General features: G+C 48.6%; 2 protein-coding genes across 3 annotated transcripts in view; one reads left to right on the top strand and one right to left on the bottom strand.

The window, feature by feature from the left end:
* Nucleotides 1-25,572, bottom strand: part of LOC115866397 (C-C motif chemokine 4) — a 165,734-nt gene that overhangs the window by 126,854 nt on the left and 13,308 nt on the right. For both annotated transcript variants that reach the window (XM_030881930.3, XM_060290701.2), the window contains exons 4-7: nucleotides 15,545-15,671; nucleotides 15,083-15,168; nucleotides 4,248-4,292; nucleotides 807-930 (exon numbers count right to left, since the gene is read on the bottom strand). The gene's annotated coding sequence lies outside the window, so the exon portion shown is untranslated. The remainder of the gene's footprint in view (nucleotides 1-806; nucleotides 931-4,247; nucleotides 4,293-15,082; nucleotides 15,169-15,544; nucleotides 15,672-25,572) is intronic.
* CCL5 (C-C motif chemokine ligand 5) lies at nucleotides 18,306-24,294 on the top strand. Its single transcript, XM_030881936.3, has 3 exons — nucleotides 18,306-18,422; nucleotides 19,796-19,907; nucleotides 23,849-24,294. Exons 1-3 carry the CDS (start codon nucleotides 18,347-18,349, stop codon nucleotides 23,934-23,936), a joined length of 276 nt encoding a protein of 91 aa, XP_030737796.2. The 5' UTR covers nucleotides 18,306-18,346; the 3' UTR covers nucleotides 23,937-24,294.

Genomic DNA, 25,572 nt, shown 5'->3' with positions numbered 1-25,572 from the left:
CAAGTGAAGACCTGTTCTCCCATCCAGCAGCCGTAGCCCGCTTCCCCAGCTCAGTCCTGCCAGCCTTTTCCAAGTCCTTTCTGAGTCATCCTCCTTGCCCTGCTTTGACAGGCTAGGAACCAAGGTGACCCCTGTCCTTGGGCATCCTTGTACGCAAAAAGACTCCAGCTCGAGGTCCCCAGTCGCTGGGAGAGCTGATTAAACTTGGTGCAACCCCAATGCCACAGCCTTGTGGAAGTCCAGGACCCCCCACTCCACTGCCAAGATTTCCTTCCGTTCCTTTGGCCTGTTTTCTCCTTCCCCAATCTCCCTCCCCAATCAGGAGTCCCACACCAGCTCAGCAGCAGGTATCACCTTGCTGGATCTCCTCCTTGGTAAACCAGTTTCTCTCCCTGCCCAAGAAAGAAGGCAGGGCCAGTGCCTCCTCAGAAGGAGGAAGGCATGATGTAGAGACAGGCGGAGAACCTGGAAACCCTGCCCCTTCCACCCCAAGAGGAGTGGCAGAGGAGTAGAGAGTGAGAGCTCAAGACAAACAACCAGAGAGCAGTGTGTTATGAAATCCTCCCTTCAGACCAGAGGTTGGAGGGAAACCTGAATTCAGAGAACCTTGTGTCCAGTCCTAGTAATTGTGGTGCATGCATACAACGGGATACTACACAGCAAACCACTGATAAATGCAATACGAATGGATTTCACAGATGTGATTTGGAGTAAAAGAGTCAGACCCATAAGAGTAAATACTAGGTGTCCATTTACATGAAATTCAAGGACAGTCAAAATAGTCATAGACATCAAAGAGTGGTTACCTTTGTGGGATGGATATTCCCTACAAGAGAACGTGAGGGAGGGAATTCCCTGGTGGTCCAGTGGTTAGGACTCTGCACTTCTACTGCCTGGGGCCCAGTTCAGGGAACTAAGATCCCACAAGCCCTGTGGCATGGCCAAAAAAAAAAAGAGAGAGAGAGAGAACATGAGAGAAACTTCTGGGATGCTGAAAATGAGGCTGGGTGATGGCTACACAAGTATTGATATATCCATGTGCCAAAATTCATCAAGCTGTAAGATTTATGCACTTTGCTCTATGCAAGTTACACCTCAATAATCTTTTTAATAAGGAGTTGGGGGAGTGGTAAAGCAGAGACAGCAGTTTTGTACTCTGCTCCCTTGGGAGCTGCACATCTATCAAGATAAAAACAGCTGGGATTGTGCAGAGGGCATGATGTAACCACACGTGACTGTCCGGCCATATTCTACTACTCCCTGTAGTATATTCTACACTGTACTTTATATGGCATTTTTAAATGGGGAAGGGGATGGAGAAATGCCCCTGGCTATAGAGAGGCATGACCCTCTTAGGGACTAACCCAGGTTACCAGATCTACACACATGCAAATGCAGGACACACCGCTCATAGGAGTTAACAGTGGGGAAGGAAGCCCTATTGGAAGGGAGGCTTCCACATTTTATTTATCCTGATAGGATATTTGGGGGTATTTTCCTATTGTTATCCCCTCTTCCCTTCCCTCATTCAAGCAGAGAGTCTGCACCATGCAGCTCCTGCATCCCTCTCAGGGGAGAGAGAAGGCAGGGCAGAGAGCAAAACTGAAGGTCTCTTTGGCTTGTGTGTTCTAAAAGCTTAAGCCCCCTGCACAAAGAATAAAACAAGATTCAGGGCTTCCCTGGTGGCGCAGTGGTTGAGAGTCCGCCTGCCGATGCAGGGGACACGGGTTCGTGTCCCGGTCCGGGAAGATCCCACATGCCGCGGAGCGGCTGGGCCCGTGAGCCATGGTCGCTGAGCCTGCGCGTCCAGAGCCTGTGCTCCGCAACGGGAGAGGCCCGCGTACCGCAAAAAAATAAATAAATAACAAGATTCAAAGCATATTTCCTTAATGTCTTCACCAGAATTATTAGAGTATGGATTTCTTCCAGGATGAAAAGAGAGTCCTGATGGGAGTTTGGGGTTAGCAGATGCAAACTATTACATTTAGAATGGATAAACAGGGATTTCCCTGGTTGTGCAGTGGTTAGGACGCCACGCTTCCACTGCAGGGGCACGCAGGTTTGGTCCCTGGTCGGGGAACTAAGATCCCACATGCCGCGCGGAGCAGTCAAAAATAATAGAATGGATAAACAACAAGGTCCGACTGTATAGCACAGGGAACTATATCCAATCTCCTGGGATAAACCATAATGGAAAACAATATTAAAAAGAATGTGTATATGTGTATAACTGAGTCACTTTGCTGTACAGCAGAAATTAACACAACGTTGTAAATCAACGATATTTCAAGTTAAAGAAAAAGATAATGAAACGCTCTTTAAAAAAAAAAAAACAAAAACAGGGACTTCCCTGCCGGTCCAGTGGTTAGGATTCCAGGCTTTCACTGCCAGCGACCCGGGTTCAATCCCTGGTCAGGGAACTAAGATGCTGCAAGACACGCAGAGTGGCCGAAAAAAAAGAGAGTCTTCGTTTGGGCTGGAGGGAGGCAGGTGCAGCCTGGGCATTCCAGCGTCACTGCCAGGAAGCAGGTGTAAACAAAGATAAACAAAGAGCACTGCTCACCACCCAGTTCTACAAGGATTAGGTCATAACCCACAGCAGTCGCTGGCTGACAGCACACTCTGAGAGGAAATTAAGACAACAGGATGACGCACTCTGTGCTTCGGACAAGCAGGCCCCTTTGTTAGCTAGATATTTATCTCAGGAAGAATTTTAATGAACCCAGATTCTCACATCTTCCCATACACAGAAAAGCACTAGAATCATTAACTTGAGACACCTTTTCTTTGTGACTAGCAGTAATCTTTTACAAAGATGTCTCCTTGACCGTATGTATTCTCTAGCCAGAAATCATACATGTACCAGTTTCTCCCCCACCTCTTCAGAGCAGTTTTCTCAGAGCGGCTGAGAGGTTGTCTCCCAGGCTATAGTCCTCAGTAAGTCCCGGAATGAAACTTGAACTCACAACTCTTTTTTTAATTTATTTTATGTATTTTTGGCTGCATTGGGTCTTTTTTTTAAGTTATTTTATTTTATTATTTTTTTAATTTTTTTTTAAGATTTATTTATTTTTATTTTTGCTGCATTGGGTCTTCACTGCTGTGTGCGGGCTTTCTCTAGTTGCAGCAAGCGGGGGCTGCTCTTCATTGCCGTCCTTGGGCTTCTCATTGTGGTAGCTTCTCTTGTTGCAGAGCATGGGCTGTAGGCACGCAGGCTTCAGTAGTTGTGGCACACGGGCTCAGTAGTTGTGGCTCGCGGGCACTAGAGCACAGGCTCAGTAGTTGTGGCGCACGGGCTTAGCTGCTCCGTGGCATGTGGGATCTTCCCGGACCAGGGCTTGAACCCGTGTCCCCTGCATTGGCAGGCAGATTCTTAACCACTGCACCACCATGGAAGCCCAAACTCACAACACTTGATACTGTGTGTTTATCTTGAAGTCGACACAGGGAGACCCAAAGAAGAAGGGCTGTGGAGAACATCCAGGCAGATGGGCCACAGCAGCCCTGGGGCAGGTCTCCGTCTCCTCAAGTGTGACCCCAAACTATCGGAACACCACCAGACCCCCACTAACCCCAGGGAGGATGACTCAGCAGTAACTAGTGGGGACAGATCATCATATGGGCCCCCCAATGCCTGGAACACCCCAGAAAGGCTGAGGTTAAAGTGTCCCACCAGGCCAGCAAAAAGGCAGGCTAAAAATACACATCAGACTAGGTTATAGTGGTAAAGTTTTCTTTCCTATAAACCCGAGTCCGTGGTCTTAGAGTCCAGCTACAACTCTAGGTACTTCTGCATTACTTGAATCTGTTTTGATGATCTGAATCTCTTCTATGTTTGTGTTTTACTTGCATAATTTTCATTAACTTTTGTTACCCTGTGTCTCTGGCATGGAGACCCACAAGGAAGGAGTCCGCTGAGGGTGTTCCCACTGTGGCCTCCCTGCCACTTTGGTGTGACCACAGACTCCCTTGACCCTTCATCCCGAGGCTGAACCACAGTGGGACCTCTGGCTGCCTCCCCCCTGGGCTCAAAGAGCAGCCTGTGGCTCCTGGCCACAGGACTGGCAGGGTGCCTTCCCACCTGCTTTCCTACAGAACAGAGTCCCTGTCAGCACCACCGCCCCACCTTCCCCCCCACCCCGGCCCCGGGGGAGAGGGGGGACGGGGAGGGCCCATTCCTCTCCAGCCAAGCTCCAGAAATCCCCCTCTGCCTAAGCAGCCCTGGCCTTGCTTAGTCTTGTGCTTACCTCTCACAACGGCAGGGGACCGTCCTCCCAATCCTGCCTGGGAGCCTGAAATGGAAATTCTGCGTCATGAAAGTGCCTCCTCTTCCGCTTTGCTAGCTGGAGTTCTCCCCGTCACTTCCTAAGAAGCATCTGTTTCCAAACCCATTTCCGACCCTGCTACCCTGTCACAGCCCAGCTTCAAGAAGCAAGAGGCGGGGCAGTAGGAAATGAAAAGGAAAATGACACTCAGTGGCCATCTTTTTATCTCAGGCACTTTACACATGTCACTTAATCCTAATATCTACCCTTCAGGGCAGGGATTAGCTGTAGGACATGTGAGAAAACTGTGGAGAATTCAGAGTTAAGCAACTTGCTCCAACTCACACAGCTAGTCAGTGACCAAGCCAAAATTCACATCTATGTCTGTCTGACTCCAAGGTTCCCAGATGGGACCAGTCAGTGCCTGACCCGCCGCCCCCGTGGTCTCTACGGGCCATCGTCATAGAATCTACCCTCCCAGCTCAGAGTCCAGGGGTACTAGCTGAGGAAGTTCTTATGCCTCCACTGCCCAGTCTGTTTCTCCATTTCCAAGGCCCCAACAGAGGAATCTTTTCGGTCCGGCTCATCCTTTTAATCCAGGCCACACAACAGCGGGCAGTCCCTCTACCACAAGCACCTGCAACTCTGCCCCAGAGCCCACCCCCAGCAAGATGGGAATGCTGGGGAATTCACCCTGAAGTAGCCCTCGATCAATGATAGACACGCAGTGGTGAGCAAATCACTCAGCTTCTCGCCCCTGGGGGAATACTCAGAGTGCCCAGAGGTCCCCAGAGGAACTGAGTCCAAGGTGCCCCATTACAATGGTAATCTGCTCAGTAAAGAACCCTGCAGGGCCATCCTTCTTTTTTATGCTTCATTTCTCTGTTTCCCTACTGGAAATTCTCGGGATCACCTCCCAGTGAAGTACTTGCACTCAAATTCGTATCTCGTGGTCTGCTTCCAGGGGAGCCCAACCTCAAAGGTGTGAGAGAAAGAAAAGTCAAGGATGACTCCTATGTTGTTGGCCTGGCCAGTAGAGCTTCGTCATCTTAGCGTAAGTAGCTACATATCCTGAGCATTTGCCATGTGCATCTGGCTGGGCCTGTGACATAGAGTTTGCTGATTAACTATCCCAGCCGCAGTGTGCAGTGTACAGGGTCATCCCCACATTACCAGTAAGGAAACAGGCTCAGGAAAGTTCAAGCCTTTGCCCAGAGTCAGACAGCTTGTAAGTGGTGGAACTGGTTTTCAAGGATCTGGAGGTGAGAGAGGGAGTAAGTCCACCCTGCTTTGGCTTGGCTGCTCAGAACATGGGATCAAGACGACCCCTGTTTCCACTAGCCAGCCCCTCACTCCCAACAGGAAAGTTCTCCTTTCCTCACAGTAGAGATTTTTAATGGTGCTACCATTCACCTTTTCACTGATGGAGAAAGTGGAGGCAAGAGAGAAAGAAAAGAGAGAGAGAGAGAGAGAGAGACCAAAGGTACGGAGGGTGGGAGAGAACAGACAAGATAATGACAGCTATTTTGCAGTGAGTGCTTACAACACGTGTGCTAAGCCCTGTTCAATTCTTTACGTCATCTCATCTTGCCAAAAGCCTTGAGGAAAGAATTGTCTAAAATTATCCCCCATTTAACAGAAGCGGGGTGGGGGTGGGGGAAGGACAAGCTCAACACAACAGTGAAAGACGATCCAGCCCACCTGACATCCCGGTGGCCTGGGTCCAGCCCCACCTCCCTGTGACTCAGCTGCTGTTTTCCATTTCTTTTCTTTCTTTCTATTTTTTAACAAAACAGTTCCACATCCTACTTTCTGAGCATTTCCTGCCTGGTCCCGGGGGTGGCAGGAGCGGGGAGTTTAGGGAATTAAGCCTCTGAAAGAGGACTGAAGCTACATGTCAAAGGACAGCCACATGACATAAAACCCTCGTGCTTTCAGCAGGAACAGCAGGGCTTTGGAGAGAGAAATGCCGGTGGTCTGAGCACCTGCAGCGCTGAGGAAGGAGAGCAGCCTATGTGTCTGCGACATGGGAGGGGGGTTTTGTGGCTGAAGGGTTGTGTGCAACTGTGACAGCGGGGGTGATTCTTAACCATGCATCATGTGGCAGTGTCAAAAATGTACACCACTTAGATATACCCCCAAAAGGGTTGTTCTCTTTATTTTCAGTAACTGGTCTCACACTGGAAGATCCATTCCCACCAATGATGGAAGAAGATGGGAAACCCTCTCCCAGATGGCCTCAGGATGCACGGGGCACTTAAGCAGCCTCGAGGCCCTGGCTGGGGGTGAGGGACATGGCTCTCATCCTGCTGGCTCTCGTTAATGCCGCTTTGAGGTGTGGCTCCTCTCACCTTGCTCTGAACCCTCCCAGCTGCCACACTGCTGCAGCCGGGGGACTCATGGTCTGCTCACTGGGTGTGGCCAGGGCCCCTGGTCCCTCACTTGCTGCCTCTGCCCCACCATGTTCTCATTGACCTGAGTCTCAGCACATCCTCCCTCCTTTTTAAGCCACCCACTTGGCAGCCTCTGCTCTGGGGTCATCCGGAGCCTCACCAAAATATCCCCAAACTCGTTCCATCCTGCATCTCAGAGACTGCGGGCAGTCAGGAGTCTCAGCCCATCCACATCCCCCAGGAGAACTAAAGGCTGGTGCTGGATCCTGGCACGTCTCCTCCAATTCCCAGCTTCTACTGAATTCTCTCTTTCTTCACATGCTGCTTCACCCACCATGGGTCAGGGCCCCCATTCCCCCAAAACAACCCTGGTGTGAGTTACTGGGTGTTAACAGATGTTTACTGGAAATTTGGGCATAAGATAGGTTCTGAATGTAGCACAGAATGATTCGGGTGAGAACTTGAAATTGGATATTAACCATAAAAATCCCTGCCTTAGAAATCCACTGGCCATTCCCTGCCAGAAGGAATTAACCTCTCCCTGGCCTGACTTTCTTACCAACACCTGGGACCCCTGCCCATCTGCCCTCTTCTCCCTCACAACCCCACACCAACTCTCACACTGACCATTAAAGACTCCCAATCCTAGTTCTTTCTTTTGCAGAACAATTAGCCCTCTCTAGGCAATATAGGTAGGGGTGGGATAAGGTAGGGGGTCTCCCCCTTTATTATCGAACATGTCCATTATGTACTTTTTCCCCTAAGCCCAAGAGTAACTCCCCCCCTAAGATTTTTGCCCTCACTTTAGATCAGTCAGCTCAACTTTAACCAGCTCTACTAAAACAACATTTTTGTACTGCCTCATACATTTCTTTGAATCCTCACAGTGAAAAGTAGGCAATGTTATTATCCCCATTTCACAGACAAGGAAACCGAGGCTCAGCAAAGTTAAAGAATACAGCCACTGAGTGAACCAACAGCCAGGCAAGAACTCAAACCCAGGTCTGCCTTACTCTAAACGCCGTGCTCTCCACCACTGCCCATCCTGGGAGGAGCTATGTTTCTGCAGCTGGGAGGAGAACCCCATTTTCAGAACAATTCCCACGCGGCAGGAAAGGCCAGTATGCTGCAGGGTCATCCGTGGAGCCAGGAGATAAGAACCCCTGACGCTGGGGGAGGCTGCTCCCCTACAGTCCCGACCACCCATCTTCACGGAGCACCTTCCAGAACTTCCTGAGTCAGCCTCTCCCCTGGCCAGAGAGTCACCACTGTGAACACCAGGGCAAGTCCCATCCTGCAAACAGTCACCTTGGGGCCGACCATACCGTCTCTAGACCTCAGAGCTACAGAGAGGAAGCTGCAAACTCGAGGCTCTCCCAGACCATCTAATCAGCGTGTAACCCTGGTGGGCAGGCACCATGCCTCTTTCACCTCTACTGGGAAAGGGACCAAGCCCAGGAGGCCCTCATTTCCAACCAAGACTGTTTCTTCCCCGCCTCATGAAAAAGGGCCCCAGCAGGAGGCCCTGACTTCCCGACAATGTGCACAGCTGTGACCATTCACTGAGTGCCTGCTGTGTGCCAGGCATTGTACACAATGACCTCCTCTCGTCTTTCCAGTCCCAGGGCTCAGTAGTATTGGGTTGGCCAAAAAGTTTGTTCGAATTTTTCCATAACATCTTACGGAAAAACCCGAACGAACATTTTGGCCAACCCAGTAGTTGGCCCATTTTACAGATAAGCAAACCATCTAGCAAGATCATGGCAGTTTCTTGAGTTTTTGCAGCTTCAGCAGCAGAAGCCGAAATTTGAACCAAAGCTTGTGCAACTCTGAAGCCTGTGATGTTTCCACTTCAACACCCTCTGTCGGAGGAGATAGTGATCTGCCCCTCCTTCCCTGGGTCCAACCATCAGTCTTTTAGGGGAAGGCACATAAGGCCGTGTTTTTGGTGTCAAAGTGTGGTTCTAAAAGGCCAGTCACCTGATGGGACGAGGGGTGGGGTGAGAGGCGGCAGCAAGGATGAGCCACTGGGTGAGTCATCCCGCCTAAGAGAACCCCACTGAGAGGACCTGGGTCTCTCACTGGACTCAGGGATAAAAGAGGTTCTGAGACTAAGAAACGCCAAGGGAATTCCTCCTGGACACCTGGGCACATCCTGCAGGTGACTCTTTATAAATAAACCAAACACACACATGATACAAATTCTGCAGATGCAAAATAGTATCCCTCTGGGGGAGGAGGGATAAATTGGGACTTTGGGACAGACATATACACACTACTATATTTAAAATAGAAAATCAACAAGGACCTACTGATAGCACAGGGAACTCAGCTCAATATTCTGTAATAACCGAAATAGGAAAAGAATTTGAAAAAGAATAGATACATGTGTATATATAACTGAATCACTTTGCTGTACACCTGAAACTAACACAATATTGTTAAAGAGCTATATTCCAATATAAAATAAAAATTTTCAAAAAAGAAAAAAATCAAGCAAGCTAAATGGGATCTGGGTGAAGGATTCATGTAAAATATATATATATATATATATATATTTTAACCAGAAACTGAAAATATATACTAATTTTGAATAGTTATATTGGTTAGAATGATATATATCAATTTTTCAAAATATATTTTTTGTCCTAAGTAAACTGACATTTTAAATGTCTAAAAGCTTTAAAGAAATAGTATCCCTCCTATCCCTCCCTGTTCCCAGGCCTCCCTCCTGTTCCCCTTCCTAATAGGAAGGGAAGGTAATTGTTACCAGTTTCTTACAAGCCTCCAAAAGAGAATCTATACATGTGAGTCCTTTTTTTCTTTTTTTCACACATGTAGCACACTACATAGACTATTCTGTTTCTCTCATTTTTTTTTTTTTTTAAATATTTATTTACTTGGCTGCGCCGGGTCTTAGTTGCAGCACGTGAGACCTTCATTGTGGCGTGCAGGATCTTTTAGTTGTGGCATGCGAAGTCTTAGTTGCAGCATGTGGAATCTAGTTCCCTGACCAGGAATTGAACCCGGGCCCCCTGCATTGGGAGCACAGAGTCTTAGCCACTGGACCACCAGGGAAGTCCCTATTCTGTTTCTTACTTCTTGTATCTTAGAGATCATTCCATATCTGCACGTAGGGAGCTACATCATTCTTTTTAGTAGCTGCCTGATATTCCATTGCATGGAAGTGCCAAATTAGTTAATCAGTCCCTTACTGAGAGACAGTCTCCAGCCTTCATTATTACAAACCATGAATATCTTGGATATATTCGGTCGTGCCTGTGTGCATATGTATGTAAGATAAATTCCTAGAGGTAGAATTGCTAGTGCTTATTAAATACAATATATGCTTTAAAAATTCAAATGGATTTTGCCAAACTGCCCTCCATAGAGGTTGCAGCAACGTGTAGCCCACCAACAATGAAAGGCCGCACAGGGAGTGCTTTCTATATGAGGAAAGACCTTTAGCTGGCAGAGACAAGATGGGGGCAGACAGGCAGGCCTGTGCCTAGCCAGACATTCGTCCTAGGACAAGTGACAAAGATGAGCCAGCACCACCAACAGGCTGCTCCCTGCAAGCAAACCACCCATTTCACAGATGAGAAAACAGGCCCTGAGAGTTGCCATGCCTCACCCAGAAACCAGGACCTGATCCCACACATACACACTCACCCAGCTGCTGTTTCCAGCCTACTTGGAGCCCACAGATTCCTGACCATCCACAGCTCTGAGGTGGGTAGCAGTGATTACCCTGGACATTTATCCACCAGTCTGAAGAACAAAAAATCTCAACAGACCCTCTCCACGGTTACTGCTGGGCAGTGGGCATTGAGGGCAGGAAAGAAGTGAGAGTAACACATGAGCCATGGGTGTTCTCATCAGCCACTCTGGAAACAGAAGTAAGCATGGCGAAAACAGTTCTCCATCCTTGTACTTGTAAAGTACCTTCACATCCACTAACTCATTCCACCTCCACAGCAGTTCTCTGAGTTACACAGGGCAGGGATTCTTATATTCATTTTCCCTGTTTTATAGATTTTAAAAATGAAGTACGGGGCTTCCCTGGTGGCACAGTGGTTGAGAGTCCGTCTGCCGATGCAGGGGACACGGGTTCGTGCCCCGGTCCGGGAAGATCCCACATGCCGTGGAGCGGCTGGGCCCGTGAGCCATGGCCGCTGAGCCTGCGCTCCGCAACGGGAGAGGCCACAGCAGTGAGAGGCCCGCGGTTCGCAAAAAAAAAGAAAAAAATGAAGTACGACTTGCCCATTGCTAGAGAGGAACAGAGACCAGAGGCAGACCTAGGGTTTCTGGTGCCTAATCCTGGCCACATCCTGTTGTGCATCTATGTAAGCAATCTCCTGTGATATGTGTCCACAAAAACCCCCCTTATCTGCCCACATCCAGGATGAGTCACCCTGTCCCTAGAAATGTTGTTTGGGATCCTCCAATGCATGGCTATACAGGAATTCCTTTCTCTGGGTCCTCATCTTTGTTTCAGCTCTGTAGATACATCCTTTGTGAGGAGACCCTTGGGATGGGTGGATTTGTACTGTGTCTAAGTGTCTGGTGTGGCCTCTGCAACATGATGGGTGCTCAATAAACATGTGTTTCCTGGTTGGCTGAGAGGCTTGACATCCTTTTGTGGAATTACTTCTCCCCCAGGGTATATAGTCTCGGTGGTACTGCAAATCAGGTGCGCTATCCTCTCCCAGCCAAGAAGCAAGCAGATGACACCAGCTTGCCTGGTTATCCTCCCTCCCTAGGACTCTGAATCCTTAATAGATTGAGATGTGGATACGAAAAATGGCTGGAGTACATTTATTTCAATAGTGGTGGCCTGATGAGACTGTCAAGCAGTAGCTGCTGCCCAAACACCCAGATAGTTTCTCACCTGTCCTTTTTCCAAGTCAGGTTCTCCAATGCTCTATCCATTCTAATAGCTACTCAGCATTACCCCCAGTACATTACCCTCCTGCTTAAGTTAGCCAGAGTTGTTTTCTGCACTTATAAGCAAAATCTTAAATGACACAGATGTAGAGATGAAGGTACGGGTGGATGGGTGGAGGAATGGAAGGAGTGAAGGAGTGAGTGAAGTGAAAGGGCCGAGCAGCGAGCATGTGGACGAATGCAGTACTGCCCATGGAAGGACTTCATGAGCCAAGTGGTAAGGTGAGTCCCAAGCCTTGGAAAGACGGGAGGTTAAGAAGGGGTAATAATGATAACCCCTCAGCCTTACCTGCAGGAGGAGTGATATTAACCAATTTTAGGGGCAATAAGACACCTATCCCCAGCTCTCCTCCAGGACACTACAGATCCTCTAGTTTTGTATCTTTTAACGGAGAATGGCCTCAGAAATAATACTGTCAAACCTCCATTTCCTAGATGAGGAAACTGAGGGCCACAAAAGGCAAGAGGTTTGCCAAAATCTCACAACTAGGTTTGGCGCTGAACTGGGACTAGAGCTCAGGTCTCCTAATTCCCTGTCCCTTGCTCTTGTCACTGCCCAAAGCTTCCTCTGTTAGGAATGACTAAGGTGCAGAATTTCCAAATCCCATTTTGAGGAAATTCCCCGAGGGGACTTCCTCTCCTAGGCTGAAGGTCCTAAAAAATGCAAATGGCTCAGGAGGTGCTAAGGTCCATCCTGTTGTGGCCTGAATGATCTGCGGTGGGGGGATGCACAGGGGAGGCAAGGCGAGAGACTGCAGACCCCCAGCCCCGGGAATGGACGCAACAGCCAAGAATCCAGGGGGCTTCTCAGGACCAGCTCAAAACAGGGGCAGGATCCAGATCACAGCCACAAGAATCCTGTAAGATCCTGAAACGTGTGTCACTTCCTTTGTAAGCCTGTCTGTGAAACTCTTTGAAAAAGGGTCTGTGTGCTGACCTGCAGGGACAGCCAGGAAGGGGCAAGAGGGGACCATGTCTCACCCCATGACCAGGCTCAGAGAGAGAGAAATCCAGAGAAGGGCAGAGCACAGGGCCTGAGTCTCTGAAGCCTGCCGCACAGAGGGCAGGAGAGCTCAAGGCAGGCCTGAGTCACCATTGTTTTCTATGTGTTTTCTTCCTAATCAGTGAAATAATGCCTAAAATATCCCGCACAGCGCCTAATAGCTAGTGGAAAGTCACCGTCAACACCCCTTGCCTGCCCTCATGCCTCCCGACACTGAGCTGAGATGAACACCTCTCCTGGGCGGAGGGGGGAACATTGAGGGAAGAAATGCTAGAGCCTGGACATTTGGGGAGAGAAAGAGAAGGCATCAACTTCTGAGTATGTACTTGTGCCAGGAATGGTGCCGAGCAGTCCACTGGTTGCCTCATTTCATACTCTGCGGTGTCCCAGGAGCTAGGATTCTCTGCCCTATTTCTAGAAAGGAAGCCAAAGTGTAGACTAGCTAATAACATGACCAAAGACACACAGAGAGTAAGTGATGTGTCTGATCTCAGCCCCAAGTTTGTCCCCCTTAACCGGCCTTTCTCCTGGGGGCTGGGGACAGCAGAAGGGAGGGGCTGCCGTCCTCTGAATGTACGCACAGAGAAAGGGGAAGCCACTGACAAACACGCAGAGGAAAACAAAAACAAAAAACAGACTCCGAAGTGTGAGGAAGAGGCCCTGAAATCGTTTGCCCACCTTACCCACCCCCCCCGCCCCCAGCAGTTTTGGAAGAATTGATGCTTCTGCCTGGGCCTCGCTCCCACAGCTGCCCCCCTCACCCCCGCCAGGATGTGTTGCAGTGGGCTCCTCCAGTCCCCCGAAGCAAGTGAGCACATCAGCAAACACACCGCCTGTGGTCTCCAGCTGCAGAAAACAAGTGGGGCGTACACAGCCCCTGAACTGTGTGGTGAAGGTGCGAAAGGCCGGGGAGGGGGGCCAAGCTGCAGCCCTCCAGCCTGACTGTGTTTGAACAGGAGAACGGTCGTCACAGTTGGTACCCTGACACAGTGAAATGTAGCAGGGGATGGGGAAGGGAAGGGAGGCACAGAATAGAATGACACAGGATGAACCAACCAGAGCTGGACCAAAAGGCAAGGGCAGGCTGTAGCAGGAAAAGTCTTGAAGAGGGGTTCAAATCCTGTTCCCACCTGGGCAGATCCCCTGAGCCTGCTGGGAGGCCTCCCCTTGCACCTTCACCCTGCCGCCCCCTACAGACCTCCGCCAGCACTAACGGAGCACCTACCCCAAGCAGGGCCCTGTAGGCACAAGGAAGCGGGAGACGGCCGCTCACTGGGACACGTGTTAACAAGCGCAGAGGAGGGACACAACCAGAGAGCAAATCTCCAATTTGTGAATGGAGAAAATTAAGGCTCATCAGGAGGAAATGACTTTGCCTCAGGCTTCTCCTGGGGCCCAGACTGGGATTCCTAGAGGATGGAGGGAATTTCCCTGCTTTGGACATTTTTTTTTTTTAAGCAGCCAAAAAAGCCAGAGCGGCTCCCCACACAGTCATGGGGAGGAACTCCAGGTCAGAGCAAAGCTTCAGAATCCAGATCCGATGAGGTTTCGCTTTCTTTGTCTGCTTTTGGTTTTCCTAACGTCACAGTGGGAGGCTGAGCAGGCAGCCAGCTTCGCTTACGAAATGAAAGAGGAAAAAGGAAGACTGGGCCAGGAGGGCAGGGGAGGAGCTGCAGTAGCCTGGGGCAGAGTGTGCGTCTGGCTTCAGTGCGGGATGTGCTAGGAAAAGGGGTGCAGGACAGAGGAAGGGTGATGAGAACCAGCCCTCTGAACTCCAGAGGCCCATCAGTGAGCCTGCTGGGTCTATGAACCTCTTCTATGCAAAAATTACATGTGTGAGGGTTTAGGTAGGTCTCCACATGTTTGTGGAAAGTGTTCACAGCTTTCATCAGGTTCTTAAAGGGCTCCATTCCCCAGAACAGGTTAGAATCAATCTCTCACTCGACAGATGAAGAAACTTAGTCCCAGAGAAAGTAAGCAACTTGCTCCAAGCCAGAATTAATAATACAGCTGGATTTTGAACCCAGGAGTCAGACGCTAGAGAGCCCATGAACTTAATCAAGATGCTGTAAGAAGTTATCAAGACTAAAGCAGCATTAATTTAGCATCTATCATGTCCAAGACATCTGTTGGAATGCAGGGGGAGAATACAAAAAACAAATAGAAAAAAAAGCATAGGACATTGTTACTGTGTTCAGGGAGTTAAGACAAGACCAGTGAAAAGTTGACTCACAGTAAAGGAGTATGTTTTCCCTTGTTCTGGGTGAGCTCTCCCCTCCCCACACACACAAACAGACACTCCAGAGGGCAGGTCTTTGGCTCACATGGTGTCCTCAGCACCTAGAGGGCTGCCTGGGTCACAGCAATTCTCAGTGACAATTTGCGGAGGCAGCAAGGAATGATGGAGCGGTGTAGGCCAACCACACTGGCGGGATAGGGAGGACAGAGACAGCTTCGTGACGTTTGCACCTCACCTGACGGTCTCCTAAGCACGTCCACTGTCATCACTTCCCTTGATCCTCTCGACCGCCAGTGTGGTGAGTCAGACGGGCAGGCGTTCCTGGTTTTCGGGAACACAGAATGCCAGGTAAATCATAATGACAGTTGCCATTCATTGGACACCCACCCTGTACCAGGTACTGTACTGTTTACACAGGTGCTCTGATTTCCTCATGGAATCAGTACTTTAGAGCCAGAGAATATACTGATTCCGTGAGTCTGAACTCTGATTTTGCACAGGAGAAAGTGAGTGGCAGAAATGGAATTAGAGTCAGGTTCTTCTCTCTCCTCTGCACACCCATAATCCCCTGGAACCACCAAAAGGGAAGAAAAATCCTCCTGATGTACCCACTGCCTATTCCTGCTTAGCAACCCTGTCATCCTACCCACTCCCTATTCCCACTACCATTTATACACAGACATGCACACACACTTACACACAGCAGAATCGTTCACTGGGATTTAAAGATGGGGATGAGGTTGGTCGTCTGTGGTTCCCTCAGCTCTGTCCTCAGCTCGTGTCCCAACTCAGCGTATTTGGTATCCAGAAAAGTACTTTCCTTTCTTCCTTAAAGAAGGAAACTGAGATCAAGGAAAGGCAACAGAAATAGAGCTCACAGGGAAAAACAGCCTTAGCAAACGTTTCGGGATTTCTCTAGATACAATGCAGTGTGGTAGGAAGCTAGGAACCAAGACAGACTTGGGTTCCATGTTGAATTCTTATCACTTTAGGAAATGTGACCTTAAGCAAGTCATTTAACCTCTCTAAGCCTCAACTGACCCACCTGCTTAAAAATAGTCTTCGTAATAGGGTTCACGAAGCCACGTCAACTGGGGTCCGGGGTGGGTGGGTGGGGCTGTCTAGATTGCCGAAAAACCCACAGTATAGAATATCCTTAAAGGGACTGCCATTTTCTTACTCAATAATAACACGATAATAATAGCTAATGTTATTAAGTACTTAACAGTGTCAGGCATTGTACTTAAGAGCTTTCCAAGCGTGAGCACATTTATGGCAACTTAATTGTCTCAACAGCTGTGGGAGGGGCCACTGTTATTATCGCTGATTTATAGATGAGGAAACTGAGACCAGAGAGATGAAGTAACTTGTAGGAGGCCACCTGGCTTGTAAATGAAACACCAAAGCCCCTGCTCTTAACCACTAGGCAGCACAGCCTCCCACATGTTTGCTGACTAAGAGGATTACATGAAGGGAACAATTCAAACAGGCAGATCATTTTTGTGTAGATGGCTGGATGTTTCTTAAGTGCTTACAATTTATTTCTTTAAATGAGATGGGCCATGGTTTCCAAAACTGTGCTTCTATTGGTAATTGTTTAACGAGTCAGGAGGGAATGAGAGGATTCTTATGACAAGTTGAGAACAGCACCTGGCACCTACAGAGGATGAAGAACAGCTTAACTGCCTGAATGATGTGGGTCAGTGGAAAGAGCTTGAGCCTGGTCATCAGAATCACTTGGGTTCATAAATTGGTACAGTCACTAGGGAGAACAGTATGGAAGTTCCTTAAAAAACTGAAAATAGAGTTACCATACGATCCAGCAATCTCACTCCTGGGCATGTATCCAGAAAAGACAAAAACTCTAATTTGAAAAGATACACGCACTCTGTTGTTCATAATAGCACTATTTACAATAGCCAAGACATGGAAGTAACCTAAGTGTCCATCGACAGATGAATGGATAAAGATGTGGTATATATGCAATGGAATATTACTCAGACATAAGAAAGAATGAAATATTGTCATTTTGCAGCAATATGGATGGACCTAAAGATTATCATACTAAGTGAAGTAAGTCAGACATCATAGATTATCACACTAAGTCAGAGAAAGATAAATACTATATGGTATCAATTATACGTGGAATCTAAAAAATGATACAAATGAACTTATTGACAAAACAGAAACAGACTGACAGACATAGAAAACAAATTTATGGTTACCAAAGGGAAAGGGCAGAGGGAGGGATAAATTAGGAGTTTGGGATTAACAGATACACACTACTATATATGAAATAGATAAACAACAAGGAACTACTGTATAGCACAGGGAACTATATTCAGTAGCTTGTAATAACCTACAATGGAAAAGAATCTGAAAAAGAATATGTATATATATAGATATATATGTATCTATACATATACATATATCTGAATCACTTTGCTGTATACCTAAAACTAACACAATTTGTAAGTCAACTATGGTTCAATTTCTTTTTTTTTAAGTCAATCTGAAAAAAAAAAATACTTGGGTTCAAATCCCACTTATTGCTGTGTGACCTCGAGGACCTTAGTGACCTCTTCTGAGGCACGGTTTCCACTTCTATAAAGGGAGAATAATAACCATCCTGCATCAAAGTCTTCGGGTGGAAGAAATGAGACAAGTTCTCCCCATTCTGGGTGATTCAGTCACCCTCAGCCACCAAGTTACATATGTGACGATAGCTAGCAAAAAACATCCTTGGTGTAAGATTACGTTTTTTTTTAAATTACGCTTTTTAAAATGCGTTTGCCTTTGTTACTGTCAACAGACACTTTTAGATAATTCAGAAGTCAACTTCAGCCCAACCCAGGCCAAACTGTCACTAATTCTGAATTATCCAAATAGGAATTGATGAAGATTGACTGTATCCAATTCTTTGGAATGGAGGAAGGACATTGGCTCTAATCCAGACCACCACTTCATTCAGTTTCAAGGATGTCCCAACCATGAACCTTTTCATGGTGAGCAGTACTTAGTGGATCGAGCACTGCAGCGAGAGCCAGGGCACCTGGGCTCTGATCTCGTCGTACTGCCCTTCCTCCTGTCCCCAGGGAAGCAGCTTCCTGACCTCTGGGAGGACCCCCGCCCTGGCACACGAAGCTGAAGATGCCAGCAGAGGAAGAGATTTTTCCACCACCGCTGCTTGTGCTGGTTCTTCTCAAGGGCAAAGAGGGAAGTGATGAGCTCACTCTGGACTGGAGGGCAGTGAAGAGAGGAGCGAGGGAGAGAGAGAGACTCAAATTTCCGGAGGCTATTTCAGTTTTCTTTTCTGTTTTGTGCAATTTCACTTATGATATCAGCCAGTGTGTGGCTGCTCTTTTGGAAACTCCCCTAGTGAGGGCGCCCCCTCTGCTGGCCGGGCTCCCTATAAAGGGCCAGCCTGAGCTGCAGAGAATCCCTGCAGAGGATCCTGAGACAGCAGGTGGATCTCCCACAGCCTCTGCTCACAGCTACCATGAAGGTCTCCGCCGCCGCCCTCGCTGTCATCCTCGCCATGGTTGTCCTCTGCGCTCCTGCATCTGCCTCCCCATGTAAGTCCAGGTCCTGACCACCACACCCCCCGGGGTCCAACCCTTAGACTGGCCCAGATCTCGCCCTCTTTTCAACTGTAGCATTTATACCATCTGAACCCTATGACTTACATTCCCCTGTACTGCTTTACCCAGATGTCCAGTTGTCCCTGATAGATCTCAAAGCCACTTCATGGCAGGGACCCTCTGAACAACTTGTATGTGTCATCAAGGTCTACACCCCAAGCCCTACAGGTGCTCGCTGAGTGTGGACTGATGCTGGGGATACTAGCAGGCAGGGGCAGCTCGAGCTGACCTCCAAACATGACTAACTCATGTCTAGCAGCAGCAGGGTTTCTAAGAAGCTTCTAAGCACTTAAGTAAAACTCTCCTGGGACAGTCATATTCCCTCCATTTCACAGATGGAAAAAAATGGGACTTGATAAAGGATAACAAAATCTAATTAAATGCCCACTCTGGGTCAAGCATTGTGCTGATTGCTTTGCAAATATCATCTTATTTAATGCTCACATCTACTCTTTGAGTAGCTGTCCTCGACTTATAGAACCCCGGAGAGGTTAAGTAACTTGTCCAAGTTCACGCAACTAGGAAGTAAGGAAAGCAGTGTTCAAACCCAGCTCTGTTTGGCTCTGAAACACTACTACTCTGCTGGAAAATGGCAACTGACACTTCCCGGGGCCATCCTGAATTAACTGACCAACAAAAAGTCCTCCTTCTCTGTTCAGAGCCCTTCTCAGTATGCCTCAGCCAGAGGGTCCCAGGATAAAATATGCATCTTCAGGCCTCTCTCAGGGGTCCTGGCTCAGTCATGAAGTCTGAGTTTTGGAAGCCTCCCCGCAACCCACCCTAGGTCTCAAAGAAACCAAGTTCTGAACCCACTGAGGATCCTAGGAGAGCAAGAATAAGGGCAGAAGACCTAAGATAAGCCCGGACGAAACACAGGATGCCATCAGAGCCAAAGTTATGGGGTCGTGGTATAGAGGGAAGGCTCAAGGATTAGGTGAGGGAATCCCCACTCTGGCACTGTGTGTCCATGGCCAAGTGACTTTACCTCTCTGAGCCTCAGTTTCAGCCAAAGGAGGATAATAGTCTGTTCAAGATAAATCATATAGGGACTTCCCCGATGGTCCGGTGGCTAAGACTCCACGCTCCCAATGCCGGGGGCCCGGGTTTGATCCCTGGTCGCAACTAAGATTTCGCATGAGGCAATGAAGATCCCACGTGCTGCAACTAAGACCCGGCGCAGCCAAATAAATAGATAAATATTTTAAAAACAAAAAGCTTTTAAAAAGATAATTCATATAAAGCACCCAGCACAATACCCAGTGTGCACTGGCAATGAATCCAGGAGTCTTCTTTCTTCCCTCTCCCAGATGCCTCGGACACCACACCCTGCTGCTTTGCCTACCTCTCCCGCCCGCTGCCCCGCGCCCACCTCCGGGAATATTTCTACACCAGCAGCAAGTGCTCCATGGCAGCAGTCGTGTGAGTCTCAGCCCTGTGGAACCCTCCAGGGGGTGAGGGAGGGACACCTTTTGCCCCAGAGCCAGTCCCCCGGCCATGAGCCCTCAGAGATGGTGCCCCATCCACTCCCACCCATCCTCCGGCTGCTCAAACAGCCATGGTTCCTCCCTCTCTAGCTTCAGGTCCCCCAGCTATTGTGGAAAAAGGCTAGACAAGGTGTTCCTGAAGGATCCTCCCCACTCTGATGGGCTAGGTTAGGTCTCTGATCTTTACGGATGTGACTGTTTCTTGAACCTGGTCTGCCATGCCCCTGGGTGGAGAAGATCGACTCAGTCATCTCTTTCCAGTTAAGAACCCCGCAGTCCCTCATATCCGACACCCAATCAAATCCACCTGCAACTTCAAAAGGAGCTAAAGAGGAGAGGTCAGAGGTCAAGACCCTAGTTACAGTCAAGCGTGTTAAAAAAAATGTTATTGATAAAGAAATAATGAAATGAGATTCTCCTTTAAATACGTAAGCTACCATATTTAGAAAAATAATAATCCTTGCTACCTAGGAAGTGCCTACTGTGTGTCAAATGTCTTACATGCATTATCTCTACATTTTATCATAACATCCCTGACAGGTATGCATAATTTTCTCCACGTTTCAGATAATGAAAGTGAGACCCAGAGAGGTTTGGTGACTTGCCCAAGGTTGTACAGTAAGTGAGGGAGGGATGGAGACTGTTTCTGGAGCCTCCTCTTTCTACTCTAGCAAGGTCATTAGTGATAGTGGCTTAAGAAGTTTAAGATGACAGAGGCTTAAAGAATGAAAATGGGGCAATCACGAAGTTTTCCATATAATGATGAAGTTTTTTAATCCAAAAATTTCTGTGACACTGGTAAAGTTACAGGTATTCAGATTTGGCCTTTGGTCCTGATGAATCTTTCGAAGTATAGCAATAATATTTAGCACTGCTGGGACTTCCCTGGCGGTCCAGTGGTTAAGACTCTGAGTGCAGGTTCCATCCCTGGTCAGGGAACTAAGATCCTACATGTCACGTGGCACAGCCAAAAGAAATGTAGCACTGCTAATTTTATCTCTGAAAACAAGTATTTTTCAAAAGGAAAAAAAATCCTTCTTTGAGCACCTATTATGGGCAGGCAGCGTGGAGTAAACCACCATCCCGGCCCTTCTGGGGCTCACAGTCTAAGACAGATGTAGCAATGAACAGGGCACCCTGCATAAGAAGTTACAAAAGGAAAGAGGGAACACACCGCGATTCAGGGCTTAGCTAAGAGAAGGGATTTAGGCGAAGTCTGCTGCAAAAAGTGCTGTTTGACTTGGGATTGTACTGAGGGACAGGGTGTATGAGGCAGAGGGGACGTCGCCAAGACTCTCCTCTGGTTTTTGTAGAGTCTCCGTATAGGAAAGCACTGAGGGCCTTGAGTGTCAGCACAATGAAGCAAAAGTGTGAAATGAGCTGGAACGGGGAAAGTCTAGACAAGAGAGGTCCAGTGGAGAGGCTGCTGTTGTCCACATGAGTGGTACTGAGGCTGAACAGGACCTGAAGCGAAGGAGAGACGGGGTGAGGAAGCTTCTGAGGCGGAATCAGCAAGCCCTGGCAGGGGCTGTGAGGTCGGTAGCAAGGAAGAGAGAGGGGTTGAGTGTGATGCTGAGGTTTCAAGCCAGACCTGGAGAAGGGTGAAGGTGGAGCCCCCTGAAGTCCTGAGGAAGAGCTGTTTAAAAAGGAAAGGACCGAGGTGCCAGCACAACAACTCTATGGAAAGTCCAGCAGGGAATGTACGATGAAGGGTTTGTAGCCGAGGAAAGGGTGCTGGGGCCGGAGATGTGACATTTTTTTATAGGAGGAAGGGGTCTCCCGATGTCACAGTGGCAGGAATACAGCAGTCTTGGCTGTTCCGGCTAGTCTGTCTTGATTAAAATCCCAGCTCTGCCAGTTAGTAGCTGCATGAGCTTGGGCCCGTCACTTAACCTCTCTGAGCCTCAATTTCTTCATCGGCAAAGTGCAGTAAAATAGAGGTATTTCCCTCACTGGGTCAAAGTGAGGATAATAAAAAGAAAGATAAAATTAGAATATTTCCTGGCACACAGTTAGGTGCCTGATAAGTTGTTAACTTATATCATCATCCTTCTCCCCCTCTAAATGTATTATTATATACATAGAAGTGACAAGTGAAACTTGAGGAGTGAATGCAAAACATTCAGTCACTAACTCATTCAATAAATATCCATTAAGCACCTACGGTGTGCCAGACCCAGGGCCAGAGACTTGAGGAAGCGCACAGGAGAGAAGGGCAGCCACGTTGAGCACACCTGCTCTCAAGGGGCAGGGGAAGGCGGAGGGAAGTCAGGCCAGGAGAGGCTCCCCACAGAGCGGGCAGGGAGAGAAGGCTTGGCAACGGGGGCTGCTAGCCAGTATCACATTCAGCAGGGAGCAGCAGCAGGAAGCCTGGGCAACCCTCCCCCTAGATGTCGGTTTCCTGGCCTTTCGACTTCCTGGCCTCAGGCCAAGGGGGCTGAGGAAAGAGGACAGTGAGTCTGCAGGATCTCCTGTATGACACCTGGCTTGCCGAGGGCAGGGTCTGCATCGGAAGCTCCCTCACCACCCCAAACAAGAAGACAAATACTAGGAGGCACCAGAGCCCAGTACACCCCTTCTGCTCCCTTTCTCTTCTCTGCACGCCAGGCAGGGGAGAAAGAGAGGTGGTCAGGTGGCTCTGAGTGAGGCTCAGAGAAGGGGAAGCAGCTTCCCTGAGAAAAAAAAGCTCTCCGTGATAGAGCACGAAAAGGGGCCAAGAAATTCTCATTCTCAACAGATAACCTAAGCCTTCACTTTGTCTGGAAACATCTCAAAAAGGTGCAGGAAAGCATCCTGAAGGAGAAGCCAAAACGAGAATGGTCCACATAGGCAGGGCTAGCTTCACAGTAACACGTTAATGGGTAGCACTGCTGGCCAGGCCCAGGGTGTCCCTCAGAGAGAACCAGTCTCCCAGCAAACAGGTAAGGCAGGCAGCTGGACGTAGCCCATGATCCCCGGCCTGTGAGCCTTCCAACTTACACCATCAACACCTGTAGAGATAAGGCCTCCCGCCCTCACCGGCCTCCACATTCTGGCCGGTTAACTGGTAGAAGTGCTTTGACATCTGCCAGTATCGCAGGGTCCTCAACCTCTCCGAGCCACGGTGTCCAGTACCGGGACCTATGGGCTCATGTTGCTCTGATCCACCCTAAGGCAGAGGTCCCGCAGCACCCCAATAACAACACACGCATGGTATTTTTCAAAACTAATTTATATATACTATCTCATCTGAGCTTCACAACAATTGTGCTAACTAGGAATTGTTTCTGTCCACATTTTAGAGGTAAACGTATAGACTCAGAGGCGCTAAGTGATGTGCCCAAGGTGATCTAACTAGTAAGTGGTGAAATCAAGACTCAAGTTCATGTCCTTCTTCTGTTCACCCAGGCACACACAGATGGGTTCCTCTGTCGAGTGTCTATGTGTGCCAGGCACTGTGTTATCTAAGGCCAGATCACACATTTGCTTCACCACCTCATCTCCCACTTACTCAGCCATGACTCAGTTCCTGGAAGACACCTCTTTTTCTCTGCATCTTCAGCACCCAGCACAGGGTCTGAAACAGGAAGTGCTGAGAAGTGGTTGACCAGCTCAAGCCTGGGCTCCTAGGGCCCCGTATCCCCTTAGATCTCCAGGCTGCATGTGTTTTTGCGGCTTGGGGGGCGGGGGGTTAAAATGCACACAGGACTGCTTCTAGCTTGGAGCCCTTTGACCCAACAGAAGAGAAAATGTTCTTTCCTTGAACGCCACCAATACAATCATATGGAGCTCCGAAACTAACCCACCCAGTATCATTTCCCTGCTGCCTCAATCCACCTCATCTCCAAAACTGGCGCTCCCAGCACTGACCAGGTCTCACCCTCTTCTCTTCCACAGTTTTATCACCAGAAAGAATCGCCAGGTGTGCGCCAACCCAGAGAAGAAATGGGTGAAGGAGTACATCAACGCTTTAGAGTTGAGCTAGGATAAAGGACGCCTTGAACCTGAACTTGTGCAAACTTTGCTTCTTGCTCTTGTCCTAACCAGCTTGGGAGGTTTCCCCCCAGTGCCCTCCTCCCACCCGCTCCTTGGAGGGCACAGATTCCACCACCCGCAGCAACTGCTGTAAAAGCCTCCCAGGGCTCCTGGGGCTCTGCCTTGTGCACAGGAGGTCTCTAGGCTCCGAGCTTCAGAGCCCTCGCCCGGCCACCGCTCTGCAGCACCTCTGGAGGAGAAGGAGGGAGGGAGACTGGGCTCCTACTGTCATGCCCCATGACCAAAGCGCCCATCTCAGCCCCTCACTGGGAAGGGGTGACTGGCAAATGTAAGAAATCAGAGTTTCATTAAAATTCTCAATGCAATTACAAAGCAGGCTCCTGGTTTGACTTCCTGTCGGGAACCCCCCTTCCTCGTGAGCGTTAAGCACTGGATCCAGGGCTGGTCACATCTGGTGTCCATCCTGGATTTGGGGGTTGTGGCCCTATGCAGTGAGCAGGCCCCGGGGGCACAGGCTCTCTGAAAAGGGGCCTGGGCAGGACAGAGCAGGTAAAGGGACCAGAAGCTCATCCACTCTGAAGGGAGACAACAGTCACTACCTCCCAGCCCCGAGGCCCCGAGAGTTTCTCTCACTTCCCGCCACACACCTCCCTGCTTCCTCAGACCATGGTCGGCCCTTCTGCCTACTCTGCTGGCTTCCACCCTAGCCCACCCTACCCCTTACCGGCAGTGGGTTTCTTTGACACACCACTCGTGCCCCTGGAATGGGATTTCATGGCACTCCCAAAACACCTCAGTTCTTTCAAATAAAGAGAAGGAGGGATTTTGTTGTTTTCTACCACGGCACCAGCATTTTTCAGGTGGGAGTATTCCAACTTTCCCATCGATGTGTTCCTTCCCGTGAACCTGTCTTGGCAAATATATCCACATAATTAGAGCTGGCGTTAACTGCGCTATCACTCTGTGCCAGGCATTGTCAGCTCCCTACATCCACCATCCTTCATCTTCATAACCCTTTGGGGCAGGGAGTATTATTAACCCTGTTTACAGTGGGGGAAAACCCTTGGCAAGAGATGGAAATAACTTGCCCAAAGCCCCAAAGCAAAACAAAAACAAAAAACAAACAAACAAACCAAAAAAACAGGGGAGGTGGGGTGGAAGGTGGTACAATTAACATTTAGACGCACCAGGTCCAAAGTCCAATGCCAAAGCTGCTGCTTTTTTTTTTCCATCTTTAATCTGCAAAATTTCAAACCTAGTGAAATTTGCAAGAATACACCCATATACCCTTCATCTAGATTCAAATATTAACATTTAACCACATTTGCTTTATCTACGTGCATGTATGTGTGTGTGTATATACACACACACGTATATTATACAGATGGTTGGTATGTACATTTTTTTCTGAAATGAAAGTTGCAGATGTGATATCACTTCCCCCCAACAGTTTTAGTGTGTATCTCCTAATAACAAGGACATTCTGCGTAGCCACAGAATGAGTAGCATTTAACACTGACACGATATTATTTTCTAACATAGAGTCCATGATCAAACCCCCACAGTTGTCCCAATTATGTCCTCTAGAGCTATTTTTTAAAATCCAGGCTCCAATGGCAGGCACA

The sequence above is a fragment of the Globicephala melas genome, chromosome 20 (genome assembly GCF_963455315.2).
Source record: "Globicephala melas chromosome 20, mGloMel1.2, whole genome shotgun sequence".
In the NCBI taxonomy this organism is placed as follows: Eukaryota; Metazoa; Chordata; class Mammalia; order Artiodactyla; family Delphinidae; genus Globicephala; species Globicephala melas.
This window is presented reverse-complemented; position numbering and strand designations above follow the sequence as displayed.

Excerpts from the sequence above, each read along its gene's own strand:
- CCL5 (XM_030881936.3), top strand. The coding sequence starts at position 18,347 with ATGAAGGTCTCCGCCGCCGCCCTCGCTGTCATCCTCGCCATGGTTGTC. Across the intron at positions 18,423-19,795 it reads TCCTGCATCTGCCTCCCCAT|ATGCCTCGGACACCACACCC; the intron begins GTAAGTCCAGGT and ends TCCCTCTCCCAG. Across the intron at positions 19,908-23,848 it reads TGCTCCATGGCAGCAGTCGT|TTTTATCACCAGAAAGAATC; the intron begins GTGAGTCTCAGC and ends TCTCTTCCACAG.